Source organism: Pongo abelii, chromosome 11, assembly GCF_028885655.2.
Source record: "Pongo abelii isolate AG06213 chromosome 11, NHGRI_mPonAbe1-v2.0_pri, whole genome shotgun sequence".
In the NCBI taxonomy this organism is placed as follows: Eukaryota; Metazoa; Chordata; class Mammalia; order Primates; family Hominidae; genus Pongo; species Pongo abelii.
The window spans coordinates 64473662-64498686 of record NC_071996.2 but is presented as its reverse complement, the minus strand read 5'-3'; the positions used below and the strand labels follow the sequence as shown (position 1 = coordinate 64498686).

Sequence of the window (25025 nt, the reverse complement as noted above, 5' to 3'; positions counted from 1 at the left end):
ATTTTTTCCACTAAGGGCTAACAGCTTATAGGGGAGGGAGGAATCTGTTATATTAGAATTGATTCATTTTAGGCTTTTAAAAAAATTTAGGATAATAGAAAAGATTCAACACATCTAATTTTAAATATCAGGAAAAGCACAGGAAAGTATAGCATCCTCATGAAGAACAGTTTAGAGCAGTGCTACTCAAACTGAATGTGCATGTGAGTCTCCTGGGACCTTATTAACATGCACATTCTGACCCAGCAGGTCAAGGAAGGTCCAGGATTCTGGATCTGTAATAAGCTTCTAGGTGATGCTACTGCTGCTTACCCTCGAGCCACATGTGAGGGGCAAGAGCTTAGAGTTTTCCAGAGCTAACATTGACAGCCTGGTACAGAAGGCACTGAATACTGAGATGTGACATTCTATTTCAGTCACGAACACTGGGGAGCCCCTGCAGGTTTTAAGGTCACGGAAGCCACATTAGTAGACGGGTGACTTGAGACAGGATGTAGGATGGAGCTGTGGGGATGGGGACATCCCATTGGGAGGTGGTTATAGCCATTCAAAGTACAGAAAGGAAGGATGAAAGGTAGGTCAGGGAGGAGGGAGCCGGGAAGGTGGGACTCTGTGAATAGAAAGAACCCCCCAAACCAAAGACTATACATCTCCAAAAAAGTGGGACTAAAACACCTTCCCATCAACTAATGCCAATTCAAACAAAGCAGAGATCAAATGATGGGTTTCGCATATTCATTAAAAATATCATGGTCAACTGATAGTTTGGTGTTCTATTGAAATTATAATAGAGACTTAAATTTTGCTCTTACAAGCACATTTAATCAGAAGGCATAACAATAGTCAGCAAAATATAAATTGAAGATAAATCTATCTATATATTTTACTCCCAAATCTTTCTTTTCTTTTCAAGTAAAATAATTGTAACAAACATAAACAAAAAGGAAAATAAATGTTAGATAAAAATAGCTCTAGAGATAAGAATTTTTTTGCCTACAGTTTAAATCTATTGAATCTGGAATAATTTTATTTAAATGTGGAAAAACACTTTTTTATAGATCTATTAGTATAACTCATCTTCTATTTGAGAACGAAGGAAACTGACTCATTATTTAGGGACAAATTTTATTAAACTGATGTTAAATCAAGCACAGAGAATGAGACAGACCCGTGGGAGATCATACAGAATGTACGCAACAGTTTGCTCCATATAAACCCGATCTCATTCTGTGAAACACAGAGCTGAAAATGGGAACTCAGCTTTGCGGTCTGGGATGGCAATAAGAATTACAAAAATGTTATTAAATCAGAATTCTAAAATAGAGTTGGGGCCAACTAAAAATCCTAAACAGCTTCAAGGAAATTCAAGAAGAGGAAAACATTTTGGAGGAAAACTTAGAACATAAGCCATAAACAAACTAGATAAGTAGATCGGATGCCAAAGAACAGAATCATAAAAACAAAACATTAGAAATTCTAAGATGCACTTTTATGTTACTAGGCACCAATGTATTTAATAGATACATTAGAAACAACTTTATGTTTTAACATTAACTAGTATTTTAACCTGAAAGAAAATGTTGTTATATCTTAAAAATGTGCTGAATCCAAGCAGTTCATTTTCTTTTTCTACTCTCATTTAACAAATTGTTAAACTCTAGAAATGACTTGCTACTGTTGGAGATGAGGAACAAAATCTTGTGCTAATAATTTTTCTTACCTCACTAATTAATCTTTCTGTTTGTTTAGAATTTTGGTATCAGATGATCTTGCCTCCCCATTTTGATAAATCCAAGAAATATCCTCTACTATTAGATGTGTAAGTATTCAAAAGAAGGGAGCAATTTAGAAGTATTGAGTCATATATATTTTTCTCAGTGCAGCTTACTGAAAAATGGAGCCAAGTGCATCCTTTCCCTCTTCCTGGATCACTGTTTACTATTTCCTCCTTTAACTGTACAGCCACAAAACCCAACCTGTGTTTTCTCACATCTTCTTAATAGAGAAGGGAGATGCTCCTTTTCTGTCATAATGGCATATAGATTTTCTTTTGTTTTGCTTCTCTGAACTCCAAGGGAATTTCAAAGGAATTCTTAAGTCTGCATTTTCATCCTTAATCTCCTGGACATTTTAACAAGCAAGAGATGGGCATTAACAGTCTTGACAGTTCCCTTACCCCAGCTCCCACTGGCTGCCTCATGTTTCTCTTCCTTTAGTTCCTGAAATATTACTGCCGGCTATTTTCTATTCCCCTTTTTGGTGAAGAGAAGTGATAGAGGAGAGTGTTCGTTATTAAAAACTTCAAGTCTTTGAGAAAGTTAGGAAGTCACAAGTCTTTGAATAGTGAATGTGAACTCATATGAATTCCAAATATGACAGCTTTGTAAAGTATTTTTTGTAATCATTAGGAATACACCCTACTTTAATTTTTCTAAAATTGCCGTAGGGTCACCCATGATGCCATAATGTCAGGCTCTTCCTGTCCTGGCTTGCATCATTTCCTATATTAAAAACAAAATGAAACAACACTAATGCAGGGACCTGCTGAATGCCAGGTGCTTGGCATCATTTGCCTTATTTTATTCACACAACAAACCCATGTAGTAAGTTCTGTTGTTCCATTATACGGAAAAGACATTGAAGGTCAGGGACATAATGTCTCTGTTGTTAGCAGCAAGAAAAAAAAAGTGGGGAGAGGAAGGGAGGACACAGATATTAGTATCAGACACAGCTTTGATCCACTATATTCACAGTTTCATGAAAACCACACATAAAAGCACAAAGAAAGGAAAAGATAGGTATTTTAAAATTCCAGATGTGTTATCTGATTTATTTTCAAGTAAAATAATTGTAACAAATGAAGTCAATTCATTCGTGACACTAATTTGTTTTAGGCTTCGGCTCCAATCCTAAAAAAGCATCCTTTTGAGTGATATTTTTATCTTCTTTGACTTCCTAGTAAGTAATGATTTGATCTCCATTAGAAAAGTTTTTTAAAAATGGTAAATTTAATACATATTTCTGTTCAGTTATTTTCCTTTTTCTCTCTCTTAAGGTCTATTTTTTTTTCTATTTAAAAAAATAATCTTTTTTAATCTTGGAGTTAGGGAACCTGATATATACCTAATATTAAGGCAAGCTCTTAATCTACCAAATTTAATATAATTGAGAGGAGCAAGGCATTTCACATGTGAAAAAATATTTGCTTGCTCAAGGAATGCATTTTCCTGTTTAAAGTTAGAATGTTATAGTGTTTTGTTTAAAACTAAAGTTCTTTTGACTGTCCTCCCTAAGTAGAAGGAAAACATTAGCAAAGGCATGTAAGCAGGACTTGTCCTATCCTGTGCAGGGACAGTGAGCAGATGAGTGGAGAGATGGGCTGGGGAGGGAATAAGTTATTGGAGAGTATCCATGTCCAGGAGTTGTGTAGATGGTGCAAAGATGACATATTTAAATGAATTGAAATGAGCTATAAGGAGCTCCTCTTGATTAACAAGCAGAAATGAGAGTGCTTTACAGAGCTTTACAGAGATTGTGCACACAGCTCTGTGTAGGGTAGATGGTAGCCCGTGAAGATTGCGGATACAAGGGAGTTAAACTTGTTAGTATATAGAATGCCCAACGACATGCCCGTTTTCCAATGCAACCTGTTTCTTCCTCTGAAGTTTTAAATATTAGCATTCATTCATACTGCAGTCCATTCCACAGTGATTTACAGTCATTGTGAGCAAGACTGTGCCGGGTGCTATGGGAAATGCAAAGCATATGATGCAGAAGTCAAAGTCCTTAAAGAAGGAAATAAACTTGTAGTCCAGGAGTATTTGTAAGCTGAGATGGAAAGATATCCAAAGCTGCATTTATTGTTGTCATCATTTTTTTTATACCACAACTCCCCCTTCTTAACTATTAGAGAAATTATTTCTTTGATTTCCAAGATTACATTAATACTTTTAAAATGTTGGCCTATGGAGTCTGTGGTTGATAACTATCTTCAAAGACAAAACTGACAAGTATCTTTGAAGGAAATATACAACCGTGGTAGTTGTGTTGCTAAGTTTTAGAGGACTCATTCTGGACACCCCATAGGCTGGCACAGTTTAAGGCTCATGATTGGGAAGGATGCATACTTCTTGTCCACGGGGAAGAGAAATGTAAGCATTCCTCATTTGATTCCGGAAAACCATGAAAGCTAACAATTTGGTATTTTTCATAGGTATGCAGGCCCGTGTAGTCAAAAAGCAGACACTGTCTTCAGACTGAACTGGGCCACTTACCTTGCAAGCACAGAAAACATTATAGTAGCTAGCTTTGATGGCAGAGGAAGTGGTTACCAAGGAGATAAGATCATGCATGCAATCAACAGAAGACTGGGAACATTTGAAGTTGAAGATCAAATTGAAGCAGCCAGGTGAGTGACTAGGAGATGAAGTCAAAGGTCATCTGATTCTTTTTCCCCTTTAAAATTTACATTTTAAAGCTGTAAAGTGTAAATAATTTAAAGTGTTCTGGGATGAATTTGTAATCTTTTATCCTTACGGTAGGTTTTAGTGAAGATGTTACGTTTAGATAACAATATATTACATTATAGATTGATATGAAGTTCAAAAAAAAAAGGATTTCCTAAATTCCTCTCTGTATGAGACTCTAGAAAGGGAGTTGGCATATGTCCTACCACTTTCTGAGAACAGAAAATCAAAATTCATCAGACTCGGGGACAAACTGAGGGATAAATGTACCCTAGTAAACATCTGACTAAACAAGCCAAGCCCATTCCTTCACAGTCGAGGATAAAGAGAGGACTTCAGTGTACATTTACATCATGGGCAGTGACAACTATGAAGTCCTAGGAGTAGCTCCTACAGTCTGGATGAGGGTGACTCTGCTATTTTGGGAAAATTGTGGAGCACAGCCATCATCGGTACTATGTATAAGGGCTCTGTTAAGTATGAACCACATCTCATTCTTGTGCTCTTCACTTATGGGACTATAACTAGATATGATCTGGCTCAAGAGATGTTAACAATGAATGATGGTTACTCATAAGATGCATGTTACATGAGAAATGCTTTACCTGCACGCATTGTTGCTGAAGCCCTGAGAGGTGGGTGTTCTTACCCCATATTTTAATTAAATAAATAGAGACTATTAGGTTAGGTAGCTTGCCAAGGTGAATCAGGATTTGAATCCAGTCTCATTCTGACTCTTATATTTAATTACATTCAACTGGTATGTGGGAAATGTAACTTTGAGTTTCTGTAACCAACAGCATGGATGTCTGGGGAAGCATAATAGGGAGGGTGGTTGAAAATAATGTTATGAAATCATAGACTAGGAAATGCAGAAGGATCCATGAATGATGAAATAGATGGAGAGAGGAGAAGATGACAATTGATTAAGGATTCCTGAGTGAAAGAAATTCTCTTTTACTAAAGTTAATGATTAGCTATTTTCCTTAACAATTAAAAAATAGAGATTTAGAATAAACAGGGGATACATTTGTTCAAGAGTGAGGCTTTGGTATTTAAAAATAAACTTGTATCTATCTAGATTGCTCCTCTCTGAGAGAGGGCATAGTTTCCAGGGTCTCTCAAATCTGACCAACAAAAGTCCTAAAATTACAAAATTAAGGATCTACTATATACAACCCCAGTTAAATAAGTAATGAGAAATAGTGCGTTTATACAGTGGAACACACTATTGCAGCAACTAAAAAGAGCTAAGCATAACAACATGGATGAATTGCATATACTGTTGAATGATAGAAGCTGGACACAAAAGTGTACATCCTGCAAGATCCAATTTATGTAAAGATAAAAACAAGGCAAAAGTTCAGTAAAATTTTTATGGAATTCAATAAAAGAAAAACATTTCCTTTTGTCCCTTTGCAAAGAGGGAAATGCCTCAGAGGCTTCTGATAATATGCACAGGCCATGATTTCAAGGATACATTCACTTTGTAAAGTTTGATCAAGTTATACACGAATGATCTGTTGCACATTGCTGTATGTCTGCCTTCTTCAATTTTACAAAGTTAACATGGAAAAGATGAGTTGAAAACTATTTTAATTTTTTTCTAGCACTGCTTAACTAAGGGCAACCTAGGACATATTACATGAAAACACAAAGCCCGTCAAAATCAAGATAGGTTAATGCAAAGGTCTGCAACCACCCACAATGCTAAAAATTTGAGTTCCATTTGTCAGGTATTTTTAAGTAAAAAAAATTTCTTTTGATGTCAGGCTAATATTAAGAAATAGGTGCATAAAACATTTTTCTTATTTCTTTACCTGGATTCCAATTCTGAACACAGTTTTGTGGCAAAGAAGGCTTCTTAATCCATCAAGGAAAAATTTATTTCTGTTGAGTGCATGGTGCTGAGCTAACTAATCAACACCCAGCATAAAAAGGGATTTATTTAGAGAATGGTGTTTAAGTTCTCAGGTAGGGGGCCCAGAGACATTTCTAAGCCCTACTCAGAAGTTTTTCATGCCCTTATCTTTCTCCATTGCAGGGGCAGAGTCTCCCAAACTGAAAAACATCTGGAGAGATTTAAATTCAATTATGTAAAGAAAAGTGCATCTGGGCTGCAAATTTTTGTATAAAGCTGTGAAAAAAACTGCCAGGATTTGTTTTCTGTGAATCATACACACACACACACACACACACACACACACACAATTTTTATGAACTCCAACAAAAGTAAACCATGTTCATCTGGATCTTAGGTTAAAATGATAGATATTTATCTCAGGTGTTTATTTGATTACCGGCAGCAATTTTTAGTCTCTAATAGAATGAAGCAGAGAACAAATGGCAGGGTTTCACATTTGTGCCTCATCTAAGTTTTCTATACACAATGCAGTACTGATCTGTGGACTTTTTCCATGTGTTTTAGACAATTTTCAAAAATGGGATTTGTGGACAACAAACGAATTGCAATTTGGGGCTGGGTGAGTAGTTGACTGATGAATCTGTATGCATTCATTAGTGAATATCACTCAGAGCAGGTTAATTTATCTTTTGTATATACGTATTTGGAGGTGAAAATCACATCTATCAAGTCTTAGGTCTCTGGGCAGTAACCCTGCAGAATCTCCACTGAGTTAGGCTTACACCTTTGTTTATTATGATGAGCGAGGGAGGCGAGGTAGAAAGAGCAAAAGGAAGGAGTGAAAGAGGGAGGGAAGAGGGAAGGGAAGGAAGGAGGGAGACTTTTTCTTATGCATTAGTCAGTAAAGATTTCATGTTATTGTTTTTAAATCTTCTATAATTGGTACCACCCAGTCACTAGGGTCAGCAAATTTTCCGTAGTTTTCCCCGTATACCTACCAAGAAAGGGATCAGGGCTCTGAAAGTGTAGTCTTTAAAGATACTGTCCAATTAAGGCCAATTTAAGCCTCCTATACCATGCTTTTTATCTCTAAAGAGGCACAGTATATAAAGATGTGAGAAATGTGGAAACTGCGACTCGCTTACCATATGTCCTTATTCTTTTACCTCCATAAAAATAACTGTTTCCATTCCTTAGTCATATGGAGGGTACGTAACCTCAATGGTCCTGGGATCGGGAAGCGGCGTGTTCAAGTGTGGAATAGCCGTGGCGCCTGTATCCCGGTGGGAGTACTATGGTATGTAATTGCTGCCAGGTACAAAGAGATACGGAGTGTTGACCTCAAAATGCCAGTAACAAAGCCATTCCTTTCTGAGTTTCAGTGTTTTTACAGCGAATAATAGGCTGATTCATCTTAGAGGTTCTTTTTGGATACCTATAATGAGATGATCTCATTTATTCTGCTATTGTGCAAGGCTGGGTGGTATATTTTATTACACGTTTGGTTTTTTATCAACAAATTCTGTTTTCCAAATTTCAAAACAGCCCCATGCTACATTTCTACAGATAAATCATTCCTTATCTTCACTCTGCTTTGATTCTTGGGTTTCACATATTAGCAGAGTGAGAGAAGTATGTATCTCTTTCCCTTCAATTAAATGTCAACTACAAGTAGGGCTTTGGATGGGAAGAGGAGAGGAGGAACAGTGGAAATACCCATTGGAGGGTTGTTGTTTTTTTTCACTCTTAATAGGTGAAAGCTACTCTCGAATATGCTCTTTGTCATTGAGAGACTATTATTTTATAAGGCATCATACACCTCTAAGACTACAATTCTCAAAGGGGAGGGAGTAAGCAATGGAAGATGAGGGAGGAGGGGGGAGTCAGAAGTGGTAAGGAGGTAATTGATTTTCCTGCACCTCTTCTGACCCCATATCAAGTCTTCTGTCTAGTGTAAGAAAAGAATGACTGATGATGAATAGCTTATTAAATATTTTATATCCAGAAATATGGTAGTACCCAGAGAAAAAAACTCTTAAAGTCTCTCCCAGTCAAGATAAACCAATGTAAAAATACATTTATATCTTTCTGTTAAGAAAATTGGAGGGCATAGTTATAATTTGATCTACACACAATGAATTTGTTTTCATAATACTTTTCTGGTTGATATTAATTGTTCTGTTGGATGGCTTGTTTTTGGAGACCTCTAGTGGTCAATAAAATAATGGAGTAAATCTTTGTAAGTTTAAAAATATGAAATGAGAAGAAAACTTCATTTAATGTATATAGACCAACCTAATACATAGGAATTGTCTAGAGTTCTTATATACGTGTAAATTTAAACAATTTTATTCAAAGATGGGACAAAAGGAAAACGTAAATGGTGTTTCAAGGCATATTTTTTAAAAGTTTACAATTGCATTATGCAGTTATGCATAATATTTTTTAAATGTTATTTTCAAAATTTCAGATCTTCTTATACATGTAAATCTGGTTAGCATAAACAAGAAAGGAGTATTGTGTTCTATGACAAGCAGAATTAAAGTCTGCAGCTACCTAGGGGAAAATGTGTTTCACCCTTAAAGGCCATTTTTCCCCATCTAACGTACAACCTAAGATATTAATATTTAAATGCTAAAGTTAAAAAAGATATGAACATTTTATGAAGTTCTTATATTTTAAAGTCTTTTAAAATATTCTATTTTTATATTAGTGTCCCTTAAATATATAAAATTATGTATAGTCAGTATTCATGTTAATCAAAATGATAAAATATCACTGTTAGTAATTTTGGAGGAAAATATTTTGATTTTCATAGAAATGACATAAAGTATACATATGGAGCAACTAACACTCATTAGTGTAGTTTCTAATCTACAAAACCAGTCATTCAAAAAGTGTTAGAATGTTGAATTTAGATAATATATCCATTTTTAAAATTAATGAAATCGGTTTTGAAATACTTGTAAAATTATAGTGAAATTCAAGCCACTAACCTAGACTGCACAATGGCAAGATAAAATTCTTAGACTTTTTAACTGTAATCTGGTCACTTAAGGAGGCAGTTTTCAAAGCAGTTATGTCAGATTTTTAAAGTTTTATTGCAATTTGGCCTCAATAATTTTTTTTACTGATATTTTAGGCCAAATATATATAATGTATCATTTAATTTTTTTAAATCAGGCAAAATATGTTTAACTATCCAAAATAACCAAACCAATTATGCAACCTGTTTTTCAACCATATTTATAGATAAAAGAGCTTATGTCATTTCAGCAGACAGATATTAATGTAATCTGTTTCACAATGCTCAACTGTTATACCACAAAAATTGAGGCTTCACCACAAAATGAGAGAAAACAAATGTTAAACTTGCATTATGATGAAGTAGCTGAGCCAATATGGGGATATACAGCAAATAAATGATAACTGAATTATTTATTTTTATTATAGTGAATCCCAGCCTGACCCCCAAAATAAAATATGATTTAAATCAGCAACTAGTAATTGAACATTGTTAGGGGTCTCCAAAAGGAAATAGATGATCATAAATCAGGGCACATACTTGTATTATAACCAAAAATTCAACACAATTGAGGCATTAAGTGACTTCCTAACTAAAATTCTTTGAGAGGGTCATATGACAATGTTAAGATCCCTTCCCCTTAGCACTTCACATTTGACTTTTCTGCAGGTGGATTATTGATTGGATTTTAGATAACCTGGTTTGATCTCCCTTTGCCCCATCATAAGGGAAAAGTGAGAATGGGTTAGGGCTGAGTGTGAAAAGGTATGCAGGGATCTGGGAATTAGCATCTCTGGCTATATTAGCAAGCCAAGTAAAAAATTACCTCCCATAAGGTGCTTTAGCCACCCTTTTCCTTCTTCATAACCACATAGAGATACTTCTGACAGTAACTCTGTATTCCTATACATGAGTGAAGACATATGGAAACACTGAAGTGGCCCATTAAAAGCAAGAAAAGTTGTTATTGTGTGAATTAAACTTTTTTTCTTTTTTTTCTTTCACAGACTCAGTGTACACAGAACGTTACATGGGTCTCCCAACTCCAGAAGACAACCTTGACCATTACAGGGTAAGAGATGTGGACCTATACCTATTTTATAACCTATTTATAAGTGGTTTAAGAACCTTCTTAATTGTATCTATTCTAGAAAATATATATTTTTATTTCCAACAAAATTCTTCTTAAAAAGAAATAACACAGGTGGTTTAGAGATACTCCAATAGCTTCCCCTACTATATTCTGCATAATTACAGTCTTTATCGTATGCTATATAGGTCACAATATGCATTCATTTAGAAATACAAAGCAACATCAGATAATTACTTTAATTATAAAATTTCAGTTTAGAAAACCTATTAGAAATTCAACATATTCCTTTAGAGCCCAGAAGACTCTCTAAACCTTTAGTTATATATTGAAATTTCTTACAGTATTATCATAAGTAAGATGTATATACGAGACTACAATTTTCTTACTCATAGCCAATTATGTACAGTTTTTTTCACAAAGATTTAAGTAAAGCAGGTGAGAGGTAGGTACAGTTGGGCAGTACCCTTAAAAAGCCCTAAACCTAAATCACTGAATAGCATCCAACAGGCTGGTTGCCTGATGGAAGAACCAGTGGGCAGGTTGCTCTGCAGATGGGCTATAGCATTTAAAATATGGTGTGGGTGCAACTATCATTGACAGCCCCCATGTGCTAGTGTGGATGCCACGGCAAAGCCAGAGCATTGTCTCTGGTGCCACATTGATGCAGCTGGAAGTGCTAGCATAAGTACTAGGGACCCTTCTGGCACTTTGATCATTCCAAAACTTTGCTGATTCTGCTTGTCATGTTAGGTTGAAAAAAATTTTTTAAAAACCCTGAAACTTACAGCTGACAAGGTAAATCATTTATGATGTTTATATTTTTCAAAGAATGTTCACAATTCTTCCCAAGACAGTGAATTAAAGAGAAAGAAAAACAATAGGAATAACTTAAGAACACAACTTCTTTTCATCTGTGTCATGACTTCATATTAATACCTTGCTCTGAGCAATATCCATATGTTTTTGTAAGATGTCATCACTATTACTATGGGTGCTGAAGTCGTCTGATCAAAACACAGTAAAACTCAAAAGTTTCTAGTTTTGCAAGACAAGTATAGACAATTTAGTTTTACCAGTTATTTTCAGCTTAATGAGTAAGGTGTGTGTGTGTGTGTGTGTGTGTGTGTTTGTGTGTGTTTGCAGGGAGCTGTGATAGCAATGTTTTTGTGATAGTGGCTGTATGACGGTTTTCATGTATGTTTCTCAGTCAAGATAGAAAAGTAACAATCTGCAAAGTGAGATGCACAAATCATCTACCCCTACAAAACAGTCCTGTAATTAGATTGTCCCCATTTCTGCTAAGGGTCCCATTTAATACTTAGGGCTCAATTCTTCCCATTCTTTCTCCTCCACCTCCCCATAAGCTGCTTTAGACACTCATTTCCTTCTTCATAACCACATTGCTATTGTCACATAACCTATCTCCTTTTATAACAATAACCCGATTCGTCTCCCCTTATCTTGTCTTCTCACACTCTAGTCTATTGTGCACAGAGCTGGGAGATTAACTCCCACCCACAACATGTTCATAGTTCCTTCTTGCGTACTCAACTAAGCCCAGTCCTCACTCTTTACCCAGGTGTTCAGCACCCTTCCTATAGTAGCCCACTTTGTCTGGAATGCTTGCTGTTCTCTGAATGTTTCTGTGGCTTTCCCTTTTGTGCCTTTGCCCTCTGCTCCTTCCATGTGGAGTGTCATTTCCCCTCCATCTCCACCCACTCAGAAACTTACACAGCCCTCTCAGTGGAGTAGCATCCCCTTTTGAATCCCCTTTTGATAGTTTCCTTGTATATCTCTGAATCCTCATTTTATTCCACCTTGAACTAATAGGTATCTTGTACTGAATTTTCCCCTCTTCAGTACTGTTAGCTATTCAAGGTGTACAAGCTATTCAACATTGTATTCTTTGCCTTCCCCTTTAGGAAGTATAACCTTTCCTGATTTAACTTAAAAACTTTTTTAAAGGAAACATTGTTATACAAGAATTTCTCCATCACCGTTTTCATTTTCCAGTTCAAATTTTCTTGTTAACGACCCAACCAGAATACTTAAATTTGATTGTCAAAGAGTTTTCTCCTACAAGATTCTGAAAGTTCCCGAAACATTAGAGGTGTAACTGCCCAGGATCCCAATCCCTCACTTGAACATGGTGGATGATGAATCCAAAATGTTCATTTAAAAAATTATATTCTAAAAAATGGAGGCTAGAAGCACAAGATCAAGCCCAACTTTGACATCTAAGGAGGTTCATGGCACCTACCCTACTTCCTCAAATAACATCAGCCAATGGGGTATTTCCTCTTCAACCAGCCTTCCCTATATAATGAGATAGGATAATTAGTTGTAGCCTGCCATTTCAACCTGCATAAATTTCCAGTCTTTCCTATAGGCTCCTCGTTCCCACATAGATCCCCCACTTCTCCAGCTCTATCCTCGACTGCGGTGGCCGTTTCCATCTCCCCCTTTAGGTGTTCGCTGCATGAGGTAGTCATGTAAATAGAAGTCACTTCCTCCTGCCAATGGCAACACACGCACACTGGGTGCACAAAGTCACTCTTTCACTTCACTGCACAGATGGCACCCGAGGACTGTTTAATCCTTCCACGCCAGGAGTCGGGTTTTCTTGGCACAAAATTCATTGCTGGCAATGGACACATTAAAACTGCCAGTACCAGGGAGCTAAAGGTTCCCAATGTGTTACTAAGAGGAATTATTTGGGAGGGCGATAGTTAAGGTGGGCAGGATACAAGTGAGGCAAATGCACTAACTGAATTGTCTCCACTGTGGTAAGTTGCTTCCTCCGAAATGTGGAGAACTGAATCTATGTGGAGAACTGAATCTAAGTGCCTATTTTTGGTGCACAGCAGGCTTTAGAATAAAGCTGCCCTCCTTTGTTTTTTAAATGAGCCTGTGCTTTTGTCTCTGGCAGGAATACATTCAAAGATTCTATTTTCCTCCAAGGCCCCAGCTGCCCCTCTGGACCCCATCTTTTACTTTTCTTTCCCAGGTTGTTTTTCTTTTCTCCTCTCTCTCTCTCCTCCTCTCTCTCTCTCTCTTTTTCCTTCTCTCCCTTTCTCTCTTCCTCCCATCCTTTTTGAAAAGACAAAGGAGACAATTCCTTAGAGGATATCACCACCCTGTGCATTTCAGTGGATCAGAAGGAAATATTTTTAAAGCGGTTCACGTTTAGTCTGGATCAGTGACTCTTTTCAGTACACTGAGGATTAGGAATGACCAAAGTGTGTAACAAGTAAGGCCCTGATCTTACTCCATGTTTTCAGCTAAATAGCCACTGATACGGTGGCCAGAATTAAAGCCTTTGGAAGAAAATGCAGTTTTTAATAAAACTCAAATAAGAAAAGGGTTTATTATTAGGTGATTGTTGATCTGGATTTGGAAGAATTTAGAGAAATCCACATCACCAAGAGAAGCACGTGTCATTAAATCAAAGTCCTACTCACCGTTGAAGAAAGGAAATTAGAAGATCCATTTGCATACATGAATGGAACAGGCGGGGATGCCATGTGCAGTTGTTCAGCCTGTGCCCTGCTGAAAGCCAGACCACACTCCATTTTCTAAGGCCTTCACCTCCAGGGCTGTGTCAAGCCAGACGGAGCACCCTTTCCTATTCTTTCAAAGCTGCCATGTGGATTAGGGGACCCTGAGACTAAGGCCTAGACCCAATGCAGTGACTCCATAAGACTCTTTTTGAAGATAATCATCCAACTACTGGCAAGAGGCAAGGGAGAAGCACTTTTAAAGGATATCCAGACCTCAAAGATGAAAGGAGATGTTCATCCCCCCCACCTCAAGGAGCTGATACCGGAAGCTCTAAATGGGCAGCCAAAGTGGAGGGGTGACAAACCTGAGCTAAAGGGTAGTATAGCTCTATGGAAACATCTTTTCTGCAATATGTCTCAGTCCCAGCAGACAGAAATGGTGACAGATTTGAGCAAAGGAATCAGATCCAAAGAGGCAACCCTCAAAACCGATGTCAATCAGCAGACAGCAGCTGTAGCCACACCTTGCGGAGTGGGCTCCTAACAGTGAGGAATGGTGTCTCATGTGGTCAGTCACAGGTCTTTTAGTCAAACTTGTAAAAAATGTTAACATGTGGTAGACTTTCATTCACCCATTCGAGGTGCCTGACGTTTTAATCATTCGGAAGTTTATTCTTTGTCAGTTAGAAAAAACAGTATTTTGGGAGAGAAATAAAAGAGAGTAGGTAATAAAAGATGAATCTGAATATGACAAAGTAGCCAATATGTATGAAAAAGACTTGTGGTTTTCAAATTGTGACTATGAAGCCCCAGGAATTCTATACCTTAGGAGCATGTAGGGAGGGGAAGGGGAGTGGCCAAGAAGTTAGAGTTTCCCCTTCTCTGCTCCCTAGCCAGAGGGGGTCTAGTTTCACTTATTTCATTCATGTTTTCATTCATTTATTAAGTGCTTCTATGGCAAGTCATCATTCTAAGCTCTTTACATGGGTTATCAGGTTTAATTCTCTTCCAGATCCTCCAAGATAAGTACTGTGTTTCTATTTTACTGACACAGAAACTGAGGCACAAAAATGTTTTGCAACATATTGATATTGAGGGTTAGAAACAGGAGAGAGGGCACTTATCTGAATCATTAGAGAAAGATTTCGGAAGATGGGGAGGACGAGCATGATGCTCTCAATAGGTTACGTATTGGGGGAAGGCAGAGCAGCACAGTAGACAAATGAATAGCAGGAAGAGTGGTTTTCTGGCGAAGTGTGAAGCAGGTCCAATGAACTGAGGGATAACAGAAGAAGGGCTCTGAGAAGAGCAGGCCAAATGCTGGCCAAGAAGACAGGACATAAGCCTGGGGAGGGGATGGATTTATGAATACACACAGAGAGAAGTATCAGATCAAGGGCAAGAGAAATAGGACCCAAGTCCTGAGCCTTGTTGCCAAGAGAAGAGGGCAGCCTGGAACACACAGAAGGGACTGATTTAACTTGTAGAGGAGATTTATTTTGCATTTTGCTCAAAATTTGATAGGCTTTTGGCAAGTGTATGAAACAGTCATAGATTTGGCAGTCTTCTGCTAGCAGATTTGAAATGTTCAATCCTTAAGAACTGCTGCATCGTTAGGTTATGCAAAACAGGGTGCAATTTTGTAAATATGCCATCTTGTACTGATTTGACATTTGTTCTATTATCCCAGAATATGCCAAAGGGAGAGAGACCTTCAGATTTAAGCCAAACCTTAACTTGTTTGTTGAGTGCTGATAAAATGTTGACTGCTGTGTGATCTTTAAAGAAGCCAGTGTTGCTTGGTGAGGCCTGAGGTGGAGCCCCCTGTCTGGGGTTGATGGGAGCTCTCTCCTTGGTATCCCATGGGTACAGTTGTTTGATAGATGTAAATAAGTAAAACATCTGTTTTAGTGAGTTGAATTCATTCTTTTCTTAAATATTTTCTGTGGCCCCTGTTGTGATATTAATGGTGCTTCCCAAAATGGCATCATTTAATATTATTTATGCAGCTTTGGTTACAAGTAGGAGAATGCATAGAGCAAGCCGCTAAACCCAAAGTCATATATTACTGAAGTGCTGGGTTGCTGTCCATTAGACCCAATGACTGTGTGCTCTTTCTATAAGATCTTATAAATGGGATGAGTTGTTTGGTTGTGATGTCAAGTGACAGTAGAATATGACAGTAAGGGACATGGGCTTTTGGGGTTAGGCCAACATGTCCTCAATTTCTGTTTCAACCACTTACCAGCAGTATGAGTTTGAGGAGGCTACTTAACCTTACTGAATCTCAGTTTCCTCATCTGGATAATGGGATAATCAGACCTACCTCACAGGGTTATTGAAATCATTAAATGAGGTGCTTGTGCTTGCCATGAAGGAAGCTTTCAAAACATGGCAGCTGCCACCATTATTATCTCCAGGAAGCAAATTGTCCTTATGGTTCCTAGATGGCACTAGGGGTAGTTTAAAAATTGTTATACCTTCTGTTTCTCATAGTACTCTCCTCCTCTTATCAGCTCTCTCTTTTAATTCAAAAATACAAAGATTTATTTGTTGGAAGGTAACTGAGGAACCAGCATGATCCAACGAGCAGCTACAGATGGTTCTTCTTGGGGACTGAAGGAAAAGCTCCTCAGAGATGCTGTGGAGTCGGCACTGCCACTGGACCGATCCTTCCCACTTCTCCTTGCCAGGCTGTTGCTGGCAGCGGGGCTCTCCGGAAGTTTCTAGCCTCAGGAGAGTGCCAACTGCACCACCATTGCATCCTTGCCCATTTATCACTCTGAGTTTCCTTTTTAGTAGTTGGTGATAGACTATTCGGCTTCTAACTTAGTCATCCATTTCCTTTTTTATTTCTGTTTCCATGGATAGGCAAAGAGGGATTATCCTCTTTTGGTAGGTTAAAATAGCACAATTAATTTTTTTCTAATCATTAATCATACCTTAAATTCATGCCTGTATTTCTTTTTCTGGCTTTGTATGTTATCTTTACAGCTTAAAGTGTGCCATACAGTGGACTGTAAAGGGTGTTAATTGAGAAGCCAGGGTGCACAGTTGAGTAGGGAATGATCAATGGTTCCAGAGGCAAGGTGGCACAGCTGCCTTTTTCTGGGGGGAAAAAATGTTCTGTGTAGCCTGAGAGCCTTCAAGTGGGTGTATGTCTCTCGGCTGCCTCTCTCCCTCTCACAGAAAGGTCCCTCTGGAGGCTTCTCCCAGTGAGCAGGGGAAGTGCGCATTTGAAATGGCACACTTATCTTGCAGTTGCAGGGGAAGCTTTTGTTTTATTTTTCTCTTGCTGCATTAAAGTATTTGTCTTTCTTTCTTTGTAGTGTAATATTGTTAATGTAAAACAATTTGCATCATGACACTTTTATCACAGTTTTCGTCTTTTTCTCAGTATGTTGCATTTCTCACCATGTCTAGTTCATCACAGCTACAGTGTGTACATCACAACATTTATCTTAGGCTCAGGGTTTTACTTGTTTATAAAAATTGTCTTCTTTCAGCCTGTATTCACTCCATTTAAGAAAAAAAAAGGCAGCCAGAAACTGTTTTGGTCCAAACTCCAGTAGTTATCACATTCCTTGCTAACTGTCCTGCGTATTTATATGTCTCCTAACTATTACTCTATGTTTCAATGACATTTCTCAGTTTCATGGCTCGGGGAGGTTGTAGGAGCAGCTTTTGCTTTTCAAGCTGCCAAGCAAGGCAGGCCCATGAGCCTTTTGGAGGTGAGGTGAGGTGGCACAGTTGTATATTTGGGTCAGGTCTGAGTGTTAAAATTGACTGTCTTCCGCGAGCAAAGAGCTAAATTTAATTTGGAGAGAAGAAAGGAGGGAGGAAGTCAGTGCAGGCTGAGAGCATGGCTAGTGGAAAGGATCACCAAAGAGGACTCACATGGGGGCACCTCAGCCTGCAATTCAGGCGATTAATGTTTACGGTCAGTACTCAAGCCTCAGCCTTTCTTGTCTCCAGCTTTGAATGCTGTGTAAAACTGTCTTTTAGGGAGATTTATTTTGACCCTTTCCTCTCTGAAGGACAGAGAATTGCTCAGAGTTCTATTGCCCCATTAGGCTATACGTCACTTGCATAGTCACGAAGTATGCCTCCCAAATCACCCAGGGCTGTGCAGAGCAATCTCTCTCCTGATTAGTGCAGTCTGAGAAGACATGGGTCTTAGGAGGATCTCAAAAGATACCCACATTATTGTGCACTTCAAATTCCAGGACAGTTAATTAACATTTTATTTCACACTGTTTCTTTGCCAGAAGATCACATCATAAGCAGCTTGGAATTTTAGTAGAGACGCAGTGCAATGTAGGAAGTAAAAAGGGCTTGCTGTCAGACTTTGTCCAGCTCTGACACTTGCTGTAGTTGTGACCGGGTGCAGGTTACTCACCTTCTGAGTCTTGGTGCCTCTATCTAGAAAGCAGAATTGTTCTAGACCTATTTTACACGAATATTGCAAGGATTAGATATAGCAGTGGTTTTATAAACCCTTATTTATATGTGATGCTTAACACAGCGACAGGCACAGAGTAAATGCTCAACTGAATGTTAGCTATTATCATGAATGGTATGGTGTATGGATAGAAAGTGGGCAAAATATATCTCAATACATTTCAGAATGAGCATATTTTATTCTGCCTACCCCAGCTGATAACACTTGATTCTGCAAAACTAGGACCAAATATAGTGGACATTGAAGTGCTTGATAATGTATTTCATTTACTCATTTAATTGATAAATATTTCGCATTCTATTAGATGTTAAGAGTAATGCATAATATAGACAAATCTTTTTTCCTATGGATCTTATCATTTAGTGGAGTTCATAATAAGTAAATATTGATTGACTAGATGAAAAAAATCAATGGAGGGATAAATGGTGATGTTGGGATGGATGGACAGATGGATTTATATTTAGATGTATTTATCTGAGACATCTTACCAGACAAAAAAGTTTCTCAGAAATAAAAGGGGTCTCACTCAAGTTTTTATTCTGAGAGTTCATGAGGAAAATTCTCAATTTGGGTGAGAAATGGAATATGGTCAGAACAAGTGGGAACCAGCCTGCACAGAAGAGGAAGGGCATTTGTTTTAAGCCTACTAGGCCGGGATGACCTTGGGACATTCGGTCGACTGAAACATTTTGGGTGGCTCTGTCCTGAAAGTTGTAGATAAAATGTCTTTTTTCCAGGAACACTGTTAAAGAATTCTCACATCAGCATCAGAAATTTATCCCCCCAAAAATGCTTTTGCTATGCCTCTTGGTTCCTATTATTGTGATGGAGTAAGAGGAGTTATAGTAGCCCACCCTTATTTAAGGTGAATACATTCCAAGACCCCCAGTTGATGCCTGAAACTGTGGATAGTACCGAGCCCTTTATACATCATGTTTTTTTTCCTCTACATATATACATACCTATGATAAAGTTTATAAATTAGGCACCATAAGAGATTAACAATAGCTAATAATAAAATAGAACAATTATAATGATAAACTGTAATAAAAGTTAATTGAGTGTAGTCTCTCTCTCTCTCAAAATGTCTTATTGTACTATACTGCAGGTAACTGAAACCATAGAAAGCAAAACTGCCAATAAGCAGGGACTATGCTATTCCAATTTTATAGAAATAAAAGCTCAAAGAGCAGCATATCTCTAGTTGCATAGCTCACTGATATTGAAACTGGAACTTGAATACAAACACTGTTACTTTAGCCCCATCCCTTTCCTGCCAGACCACCAAGGTTCCCATCAAAAATATAAGCTGGTATGAGTACAGAGATATCTGTGAAATATAAACCTTGGCTTTCATAAAGTTGAATTTGATTCACCAAGGTGCTGCAGGACGAGCTGGCTGCTTTTAAACCCATGGAGATGCTGCTGCCTCTTTCCTGCCCAACATAACAGGACCATCAAAGTGGACTCTAGCTCACCCCCTCCCAAAGGCACTACAGTATTTTGTGGCATTTTTACCTTCATCCCAACTTTGGTGAATATCCTCAAATTCAGATTAGATGACCAGCTTTAGATGCTTTCAATGGCTTTTTCATCCAAGACTCCTGACCCTCATTCTGGGAGCCCTGGCTCAGGCCACATAGCAGTCTCAAAAAGCTGACTTCCCAATTTTTTTTTATCCTATTTCCTTAGCTAATTTGGGTATGACTTGATCTAATAGTACCTCCTCTAATAGACAGAATGAGGCAGACAACAACAACCCACTGATTTTCTAAGGCCACTTTTGATCTTTTTTACCCCCTTCCCCTCCCATATGTTACATTTGCCTAGGTTTTTAACATCTGTTCCCAAAGAGGTAATATTTGCTTTTCATTCAGAGCTTAGCAATGTGGACCAAAGTTCACATGACATATTGCAGAGTATGTTTAGTTGCAAATGCTATGTACAGGCTCTTTGAAATGTAGCATGTATGGCACCATGTGACACATGGTTGCCATGGCAATACACTTTTTGGCTGAACTACAGCAGAAGCCCATGGAACATACATTACTAATATGAGACTCTGCCCTGTGCTAATGCATAGGACACAGCCAATCTGGGATCTGGGACTCAAGGGGTTTTGCATGCAGGCTGGGTGGCAGGTGCCCTCTTCCTGCATGTTCAGGGAAGATGTGGCATCCTCCCTTCCAGTCCTGTCTCCCAGGCACAGGGCATGCTGTGCATTCTGCCATGCATGGAGACAGCATTTGCTTGAATATCGGTTTGCTATATTTTGTATCAAAGGGGGCCCCAGCTGAAAACATTTTATTTTGTAAACTGAAGTGAAAAATCAGTTTATGGCAGATCCTTTTTTGAATAATGACATTCTTTTTCCCAATTCCAGAATTCAACAGTCATGAGCAGAGCTGAAAATTTTAAACAAGTTGAGTACCTCCTTATTCATGGAACAGCAGATGGTGAGTTTCAGTTAATTAGACTTTTTAGTATCACAGACAGGTTTGCAATTTCACTACTGACAAAACAAAAGCATGAGGGGCAAGACTGTTACATTTACTTCAATAAAACAGTGTTGCTTTCCACAAGTCACTTGTCTTGGGCTAAATGGGATGCTGAGTCCTAGAACTTCAAACAGTCCCTTTCTTCTTGTGCCTTTCCCACCCCTTGGTACCAGAAAACTGGAGTGGCTATTAGCTACTTTATATTTCCTTTCTCTCCCTGCAGATAACGTTCACTTTCAGCAGTCAGCTCAGATCTCCAAAGCCCTGGTCGATGCTGGAGTGGATTTCCAGGCAATGGTATATAGAAAAACTTTGTGCAAGGGGAGAGAAGTTGCTGGTGGGGTCTAGTTTCCTCTTTCTGGGCTAATTCTTTTAGCAGTGGCAGAGACAGGACAGAATAAAAACATTAAAAAAATTTTTTTTCAACGTGAAGTCAAAAGAGTGGTACCCTTGAGCCATGCACAGAGTAATGCTCAATAATATTAGCGAGTTTGGGGTTAAGAAGCACAATATCGCATATGCTGGGAGTATCAAGACACTGCTCTCCTGTTCATGTGATTGTTCAGTCTCTCCCTATTTTGATTCAAAAGTAATCACTTATTCAGTAAATGTGTGGCAGAGTAATTCTAAAGTGAAACCAGCATGATAATAGCTCAGCTCAAATATGAAAATCCATTTCTGTCTGGTATGTATTACTAGCCATTCTAACAACAGTGGGATCTTAATAATCAGCATGCTTCAGTTTTTGCAATTACAAGATGATCTTTTGTTGAATAACCACAGGCGATACACAATTAGGATTATTTTATAAAGTCAGGAATGGCTAGAGCTGTTGTTGTCTATGCAGAGGATATTTCTGGGTATTATGTCAGATTTATTTTCTGCATTAGAGATTTTCAGATGAAGGAAAACAACTTATTTTTTATGTATGTATGTATGTATATGTATTTATGTGTCCTCTAACACACATGATTTGCTCTGTGCTCAGTTGAAATGGTGCCCAATGCATAGAGATAGGAGTGGGACAGTTACCTGATACTGAGAAAAACTGGCTATCTTTTGGGTCAATGTTTTATAAGAGGTTGAAGTTTATTTTTCTACTATTCAAAGGAAAGACACATGCTACTTTAATTAAGCTTTTTTTAAAGTTAACTTATGTCTCCATAATTTATGTTTGCCCAGTAATGACTTCCCAGTTATTTAACAAGGTATGAATCGATAAATTTTTGTCCCAGATCGTAAATTCCTTTTACATAAATGTCAAATATACAGATTTCTTAAAATATCAGTTTAAAATCTAAGTGTTTACAAATAATACATCTGACTTTTGACTTCACTTCTATTAAACATATATATGTAATATTGAAATAGATTTTTTCCAGTTTCTAGGTGCTATATATTAGGCGACATTTCTTTAAAAAAATCATTTAATACAGTTTATCTTACTAGAGTGCAGAGAAATTTAACACTTGATAACAGTTTAATTAAAACAAGTGGGCTTAATGGGATAAGCATTCCTTCCTATGCATGGTGTGTAAGTGCCCTTTGAGTCAAATTTGGAAATGGATTGGGTGTTTTAATTAAACTTTACATATCTTTAAAGCACTATTCAATAAAGCCAAATTCACAGTGAGTTCTCTCAGCACCTGCAAAAGAGGATCAGAGACTTCTGCAGGACAGAACAACGTGCCCTGGAAAAGCTCTGGGGGAAAATTAGACGCCCTCTTTGACCCCGTTTCAGTTTATAAACTGCTTCAGGAATTAAAACACTCTTTTATACCATGTATGCTCGTGAGAGCTCATTTGAATTTGTGTATTTTTTTTAAGAAGACTACTGACTTCCTAATTCTAACTTCTTTTCCTTCTCTCTCTAGTGGTATACTGATGAAGACCATGGAATCGCTAGCAGCACAGCACACCAACATATATATACCCACATGAGCCACTTCATAAAACAATGTTTCTCTTTACCTTAGCACCTCAAAACACCATGCCATTTAAAGCTTATTCAAACTCATTTTTGTTTTCATTATCTCAAAACTGCACTATCAACACGATGATGATCTTAAAAATATACACTCAAATCAAGAAACTTAAGGTTACCTTTGTTCCCAAATTTCATACCTATCATCTTAAGTAGGGACTTCTGTCTTCACAACAGATTATTACCTTACAGAAGTTTGAATTATCCGGTCGGGTTTTATTGTTTAAAATCATTTCTGCATCAGCTGCTGAAACAACAAATAGGAATTGTTTTTATGGAGGCTTTGCATAGATTCCCTGAGCAGGATTTTAATCTTTTTCTAACTGGACTGGTTCAAATGTTGTTCTCTTCTTTAAAGGGATGGCAAGATGTGGGCAGTGATGTCACTAGGGCAGGGACAGGATAAGAGGGATTAGGGAGAGAAGATAGCAGGGCATGGCTGGGAACCCAAGTCCAAGCATACCAACACGAGCAGGCTACTGTCAGCTCCCCTCGGAGAAGAGCTGTTCACAGCCAGACTGGCACAGTTTTCTGAGAAAGACTATTCAAACAGTCTCAGGAAATCAAATATGCAAAGCGCTGACTTCTAAGTAAAACCACAGCAGTTGAAAAGACTCCAAAGAAATGTAAGGGAAACTGCCAGCAATGCAGGCCCCCAGGTGCCAGTTATGGCTATAGGTGCTACAAAAACACAGCAAGGGTGATGGGAAAGCATTGTAAATGTGCTTTAAAAAAAAAATACTGATGTTCCTAGTGAAAGAGACAGCTTGAAACTGAGATGTGAACACATCAGCTTGCCCTGTTAAAAGATGAAAATATTTGTATCGCAAATCTTAACTTGAAGGAGTCCTTGCATCAATTTTTCTTATTTCATTTCTTTGAGTGTCTTAATTAAAAGAATATTTTAACTTCCTCGGACTCATTTTAAAAAATGGAACATAAAATACAATGTTATGTATTATTATTCCCATTCTACATACTATGGAATTTCTCCCAGTCATTTAATAAATGTGCCTTCATTTTTTCAGAAGTAATGACTTGTGTCTTGAATCAGACCTAAACCGCACTGGCATATGGACACATTTATCTAGAAAGGCTCTTGTTTATTTTGTTAGTAATCCCAGACTACCTTGTAAACATGGAAAGAGTTCAGCTTTGGTAAAAAATTAGATATATAAAAATGTGTTACGCTAAACAGTTCATAGGTTTTTGCCTAATAATGTGCAGTTCCTCTTATCATAAATACATATAGCTTTTGAGAAATCAACTGAAACTAATTTTAGTTATTTATATCATACACAATTTATAATTTTATTCCAGGGAACTATGATGAGGCTCATATAAGAACAAATAAGATCAGAAATATCATTCTGGCAGTTCTTATGGCTCAGTAGAAGTAGTCAAGTCAATTACTTAAGTGGTTGACTATTTGTGGTTGACATTACTACAAAAATGAAAGCGGCCAGGCGCGGTGGCTCATGCCTGTAATCCCAGCCCTTTGGGAGGCTGAGGCGGTCGGATCACGAGGTCAGGAGATCGAGATCATCCTGGCTAACACAGTGAAACCTCATCTCTACTAAAAATACAAAAAATTAGCCAGGCATCATGGCGGGCGCCTGTAGTCGCAGCTACTGGGGAGGCTGAGGCAGGAGAATGGTGTGAACCCAGGAGGCGGAGCTTGCAGTGAGCTGAGATCATGCCACTGCACTCCAGCATGGGCTACAGAACAAGACTCCATCTCAAAAAAAAAAAAAAAAAAAGAAAGCATAATTTTTTTTTGAGATGGAGTCTCGCTCTGTTGCCCAGGTTGGAGTGCAGTGGCATGATTTCAGCTCACTGCAACCTCTGCCTATTGGGTTCAAACGATTCTTCTGTCTCAGCCTCCCAAGTAGCTGAGATTACAGGTGCATGCCACCACACCTGGCTAATTTTTCTATTTTTAGTAGAGGGTTTTTGTCCTGTTGGCTAGGCTGGTCACGAACTCTTAACCTCAGGTGATCTGCCCTGCTTGGCCTTCGAAAGTGCTGGGATTACAGGCGTAAGCCACCACATCCGACCGAAAGCATAAATTTTAAATGCTGAATTTGGCCTAGCAAAGCAATGTCTAGATAACAGAAAACATCATTTTTTTCA

General features: G+C 38.0%; 1 protein-coding gene across 4 annotated transcripts in view; it reads left to right on the top strand.

The window, feature by feature from the left end:
• Positions 1–23922, top strand: part of DPP4 (dipeptidyl peptidase 4) — an 82745-nt gene extending 58823 nt beyond the window's left edge. For 2 of the 4 annotated variants that reach the window (XM_063712494.1, XM_024242971.3), the window contains exons 19-25: positions 1750–1819; positions 4214–4408; positions 6895–6949; positions 7528–7627; positions 10363–10427; positions 20794–20866; positions 22783–23922. In XM_063712494.1, coding sequence (XP_063568564.1) covers positions 1750–1819; positions 4214–4408; positions 6895–6949; positions 7528–7627; positions 10363–10427; positions 20794–20866; positions 22783–22793 — 569 coding nt within the window. In that variant the 3' untranslated portion in view covers positions 22794–23922. 4 annotated transcript variants of the gene reach the window in all.
• The last annotated feature ends 1103 nt before the right edge of the window (positions 23923–25025 follow it).